The 6,000-nt window shown below is 36.2% G+C and overlaps 1 protein-coding gene across 2 annotated transcripts in view; it reads left to right on the plus strand.

The window, feature by feature from the left end:
- Nucleotides 1-5,401, plus strand: part of LOC101340987 (glutathione S-transferase C-terminal domain-containing protein) — a 42,598-nt gene extending 37,197 nt beyond the window's left edge. For both annotated transcript variants that reach the window (XM_023734770.1, XM_023734769.1), the window contains 2 exons: nt 1,738-1,807; nt 4,363-5,401. In XM_023734770.1, coding sequence (XP_023590538.1) covers nt 1,738-1,807; nt 4,363-4,499 — 207 coding nt within the window. In that variant the 3' untranslated portion in view covers nt 4,500-5,401. The remainder of the gene's footprint in view (nt 1-1,737; nt 1,808-4,362) is intronic.
- The last annotated feature ends 599 nt before the right edge of the window (nt 5,402-6,000 follow it).

Here is a 6,000-nt window from a genome sequence, read left to right on the forward strand (position 1 = left end):
GTAGTCTTACTGCTGGCTGGGAAAGCATGTGGAATTCCTGAAAAGTAAAGAGACGGGACACCCAGGCTCTTCCAGAGAGCAGAAACTCCCTTGTACTCTGTTAATCATCTTTACACTCCCCTCCGTCCAAAAGCTGTTTGGCCACCAGCCCTTTTGGGGGTCTCAGGTGTATATGCTTTATAGAGAAATCCTGGCTTCTTGAATATTGTGGCAAGGTGATATCTCAGCATTTCTTAACTGAACCAAGATAGATGTGATGGTGGGCAGAGCTAGGTGGACTTAGTGCCAAATACCTTGAGAGTCACTTTGGAAGTGTTTTTCTCCATAGTTCAATTTAGCCAGCAATCCTTTACTGAGTACCTACCTACTATTTTCTCTGCCCTTACAGAACTTAACTTCTACTAGGGAAAACACACACAAATAACTCCAATAAAATATGGCAAGACTTAACAGTACCGGAGAATGAACCTTGTCTGAGATTGTGATTGCCTCGACATTACCTTTATATAAAGTGAATCTTAATTTACAAACACCATGAGGACAAAGGGCATGGTTTTTCTTGCCTGTCCTTCAAATCATGTAATTCTGTATTCTTCTTCTGCCCCTTTGTGCCTAGTTGATGCCAGTTACATTGTGGGGGCTTAATGACAGTTATTCATTTGAGCCATTTTATTAGTTTCCTACCCATTGCCACTAAATTTTATAGTGAGCATTACAGTGTTTTTTGTAAAATACATAAAGTTAAGACAGAGATATCCCTTTAAAAAGAACCAACATTGCCACAATGACTTCAGTTACCTTATTAACAAACGGAGGCCTCGAATTTAATGTACAAAAACCCACGGGGACAAATGATGAAGCTAGGTTCAGCCTGTGTTAAGCTGGCAGGTGAGAACATTTTTACATCCTTGGAAACAGTAGTTGTTCTGAATGAATAGTTGTCATGGGAGCATTGCTTTCATTTTAGTTCTCTGCCTAATCACTCACCTTTGTCTACTTGGAGACTTGAGAGTGCTGTGCAAATTTATTAGCTCCCTGTCCCTCTAAAGCCTTTTATTTTTATTTAACGCAATCTTTCCTGAAATTGTTAAGCAGAAACGGTAATCCTCAGGTCCTCTTTACGATTTGTCTTAAAGCAGAAATAGCTATACCACCTGCAGCCCTTTGGGATAAGAGGAGAGAGAGACAGAGCTAGGATCCTCTTCTCTAAAGAGCTGAATGGAGGGAACAGTCAGGAAAAGCAGAGGAGTAGCCAGCACTCTGTTGGTATCCCAGGAGCTACAGGAGCCACCAACACTGGTCACCTATAGGATGAAAAGCCACCAAGAGTGTTTTCTTAGAGCCACATTCCTGAGATTCAAATAAATCTTGTTAAAGGAAAAATATAGATGACTTGTAGGTCTTTTCATTTCACTTACTATAATCAGAAAATGAAACCCTGGTGTCATATTTTGGCTAAAAACAACTGGTCAAAAATGATCCTGCGGATCTTCATGCATCTCTTCTTAAGACCTACATCTGAAAAGCAGTATAGTTGAAGGGAAAAAGTATATTTGAGTACCATTTTCTGGAAGTTTGCCTCTTTGAAAAGTAAAAGTACTAGTTGTACAGCACTTTATTCAATTAAACAGCAGAGTATTCCAGAAAAGCAAGGTAAGTTTGATTTGATTTTCTTTTTTTTACAACTTCGATGCAGAAGATTAAAATAAGCCCAAATTCTATTGCTTTTTCTTCTAGGAACACATGATTCTGTGCAGATTTGCGGATCAGACAGCTGTCCAGCTCCCACTCCAACGCAGGCTAATAGGTATGCATTTTCACAGAGCAGCCGTTGAGTAGGTTTTGCACAATATGCCTAGGAATGAATCTAGCAGTGACTCTATGTGGGGTAAACCGATTCATTTATAAACAAAAAACTAAAGTTTGTTTTCCCTAGAAAATTTAATCCATATTGAAAAGAGCTTTGAAGCCATAACAACATTTTATCCCATTTTGGTAAATATTAACATTTTAAAATACATTTTTCAATGTTTATACATTGAATAGGATAATAATGTTATATCTCTTTCTTACGGTTATGGACAAACTGACAGATCTTTCCAAAGCCACAAAAGAAAATAATCAAGATGGAAAAGTCAACTCTGCCTGCCAAAAAAAAACATATATACAAGGATAACATTTTCTTTCTCAGAAATGTACTTGTATATTATCAATCATAGACCAATTTATTTGACATTTATAATATTAAACATTACCTAAATTGGAAGACACGCAGAAAAGTTTCAAGTTTATTAAGTAATTAATAAAAAAAAATCTCAGAGGAATAATTGTTGTTGTTATTGTTAGGTGCTGTGGAGTCTCTTGCTGTCTCCTTCATGCAGGCTTTCTCTTTGACTCTCTTTCACCCTTTCTTCGCCTCTTTCCATCCTAACACTTTGAATTAGTCGAATGTACATTTGGTACAACTCCACTAGACTCAATGAGGCATAATTAGTATGGTGGATGGATGGATGGGTGTGTGCATGGCTGACGTGGGTTTCAGGCATCAGGTCAAAAGGGAAAGGCTGGAAAAGATGGTGCTGGAGTTGAGGAGGAGTGTTTGGCATGATCACTGACAGAGGTTGAGGGGAATGACTCATAGAATCCATCAAATATCTATATCTATAGTTTGCACAGACCATTCCTGTACTCTGTGACCATTTTTAGGAAGCTTACCAGGCTCCAAAAGGTAGGCTACCAACAACTGAATTTCAGCTACAAAGACACTCCTTCAACATGTGAAAACATGAGATTCATCTACGTCATGGAAAAGGAAAAATTAACTTGACTGGGCTCAAAGCCAAGGGTAAATGAGCTGCAATGTAAACCCAGGGTGTGTACTGGAGGAATGTAGAGCATCCCATTCTGACAGAGGCTGCTTCCTTTTAAATTGAAAAGTAGATGTGAGAAACATTTTACAGATGTCTTAAAGGAAGGACGATATTTTAAGGGAAAGAAGAATGTCAATGATACAGCTGTTGATGAAGAGGAGGTGATTTAGCCTGAACAGAATTCTACACATCTCTTTTTATATCATTTATAATACTGTTCATCTTTTTGGCATGGATCCTTTTGAGGAAAATGTACAAAATAAACATTTTAAATATGAATCTCTTGTTGCCAATTCTTACCTACTGATTTCACCCTCACTGTATTCCTGTGGAAAACCCTGGTGGCTTTGTGGTTAAGAGTTGGGCTGCTAACCAAAAGGTCACCAGTTTGAATCCACCGGGCACTCCTAGGAAACCCTTTGGGGCAGTTCTACTGTGTCCTGTAGGGTCACTATGAGTTGGAATTGACTCAACGGCAATGGGTTTGGTTTTGAGTTTTGGTATTCCTGTGAGAATTCTTTCTTCCACAGAAAAACTATCTACTTCAGTTTTTCCTGTCTTTACTTCTGGAGTTTAGCAGTTTAGCAGTTAGCAGTTTCCTCTGTCATTGATTATTATTTAAAAAAATGATTAGGCATTATTATAATTATTGAGAAAAATATAGACCGAAGTTCTGCATAATCAGTAATCTTTTCTCTAAGAGGATGAAGAAGTGTGTATATTGAATTTAAAACAATTGAAAGTGTAAAAGCAAACCATGGCTTTGAATATATTCAGCCTCAAATCATTTTTCTCCTGAGTTACATTTGAAATAGAAGTGGGTGTTTGCCAAAGGAAAACAAATTAACTGCTTTACTTGCCAGTCAGGTTTCCTCTTTTGTTTTCCAGAGACTGGAAAGAAAATTAAATACTGCTATTTTATAGGAGTGCAGGAGCTCTGAAAATTAAGAGCACACTAAACACATATTCACCTGAAATAAGCAGGACGCAAATGAGACTTTTCTCAAATATTTTCCATTTCTTATTTCTTCATTGCTGTAAAAAAAACTCCAGGTGGAAAATGTAACATGTCTTTCAGATCCCCCTTTGTCAACATGTTACTTTAAATATTCTTAAAAGTAGATATGATTTTCTCATGATATTACAGATTATATATTTTCATAGGGAATACAGAGAAAAGAACTTTAAGTGGATTTTTAGCCAAAATGAGAAATAGAATCTGTGGTTTGTATTTAATTAAGATTTGTTCATTAATATATTTTTAAAAGGTTGAAAATCTTTAAATTACCAGCAGAAACAAATCTGTGAAATGTCAGGTGCTTGTAATTTCCTTCTCTTCCTATTGATCAAGAACTAAATTGAAAGGGACTAAACAGGACTTTGGGGAAAACAGCATTCTCCATAATAAGAGTGGATTTTGTCACTGCCTGGATTCCCTAACAAACTGAACTGTTAGTGGTTAGTCTAATGATACCACTTTACTGTGTTTCAGGAAAACAGTGCATGTGCCTAGTGGATCTGGATCGAGCAAGAGCTGCGGAAGAACGTGGTTACTCCGTCCAAGTGATATCCATGGAGCCAGAGAGCTGCTCTCCCAAAAATAACATGATCGTGGGAGTCCCCATTTAGAATGAGATATTCACATTTGATGTCTTGCCACTCGTCTTCATAATGGAAGCCAAGTGGCATTCAGGGGGTTCCTGGCATAACTAGGAAATAGCATTAGCCATCCTGAACCTACTGTGCTCAGGAAAGAAAGCAGCAGGAAAATCTTGGAAGAAAGGCTGCCTGCAAGGCATCCCAAATGCTCTTACAATGTGTGATTAAAGAACTCCTGGTTTTCATAGTGAGAATCCCCTGAGTTCTCAGCTGCCAACAGAGTAATTCTCACTAGTGGAGGTTCCATCACTGGAATAACAATTTCTTTCTTGGCTCACAGGCTTTTCTGATCTTGCTAATGTGACATTCAATTCAAAACAATGATCATGTGGTACTTGGAACCTTTATTTTACAATTATTTGGATATTCACATGGGGCCTGAAAGTAGACTCAGTGGGGTTTTTTTTTTTTGTTTTTTTTTAATATTTTTAACAATTGTACTTCTATATTTTTAAAATAATCTAGTCTGACAATTACAGTATGGTTATTTCTAAGCTGGAGTTAGTTGGACTTGTGTATCATCTAATACATTTTAAAAATATTTTTCCCATAAATTACTAAATGAGATCATTACTGGTCAAACATTTTATATGAAGAGATTATAAAATAATTTTAATAAATTTCTCACTATGGGAACATATAACTTGGATATAAATTCTAACTAATCAGTAAATACATAGATTATTTAGTTCAATTCTATTAACAGTTATTGAGGATCCATTATTTTCAAGACCCCAGCCTAGATTCTTCTGAAAATACAATGAGTTTCAAGAGATACTTCTTTGTCTATGGAAGTAAATCATCTAAAAGAGAAAAATTAAAGAATTAGTGCATTCTTTATGTCATAATATAATGAGTGGTCACAGGATTTGTTTTTCAGATATCAATCATGTTTTCATAGGTTTTTTTTTTTTTGGCAAAACTTATTGATTATATATTGATAGACTAGTACAGAGTATGGAAACTTATTTGGATAGTTCTCCATACCCAAATTCTTCTTTTTCTACCAGCCAAAGTTTTTAAAGACAGATGGCATTTCCTTTGTCAGATGCTGCTAATTATATAACTTTTACATATCCTAGGTTGCTCCATTTGAGATAAGAGTTATTTCGTTGCTTTTGATGTTTTCAACCCCAGTATAACACATACCATGAGGAGAAAGGACTTTGATTGGTCATAAATAACTCTTTCATCATTGTGCGTTAAAATACAGGAATAACTGAAGCCTTGTTTTCTGGGTTAAAATTTAAGAGAAGAATTAACCGTCAACCCTGAGTATTTTCATCATTTGCATCCATAAAAACAGCATGCTCTTTTATCCTGGGCTTTCTTTTTTTGAACTGAGTTGTAATTTACTGCAATAAAATAATAGATTTTAGGTGTTCCCTTTGAGAAGTTTTGACACTTGTATATACTCATGAAACCTCCAACCAAATTAAGATATAGGACATTTCCATCAGCCCAGAAATTT

The sequence above is a fragment of the Trichechus manatus genome, unplaced genomic scaffold, assembly GCF_000243295.1.
Source record: "Trichechus manatus latirostris isolate Lorelei unplaced genomic scaffold, TriManLat1.0 scaffold00071, whole genome shotgun sequence".
Taxonomy (NCBI): Eukaryota; Metazoa; Chordata; class Mammalia; order Sirenia; family Trichechidae; genus Trichechus; species Trichechus manatus.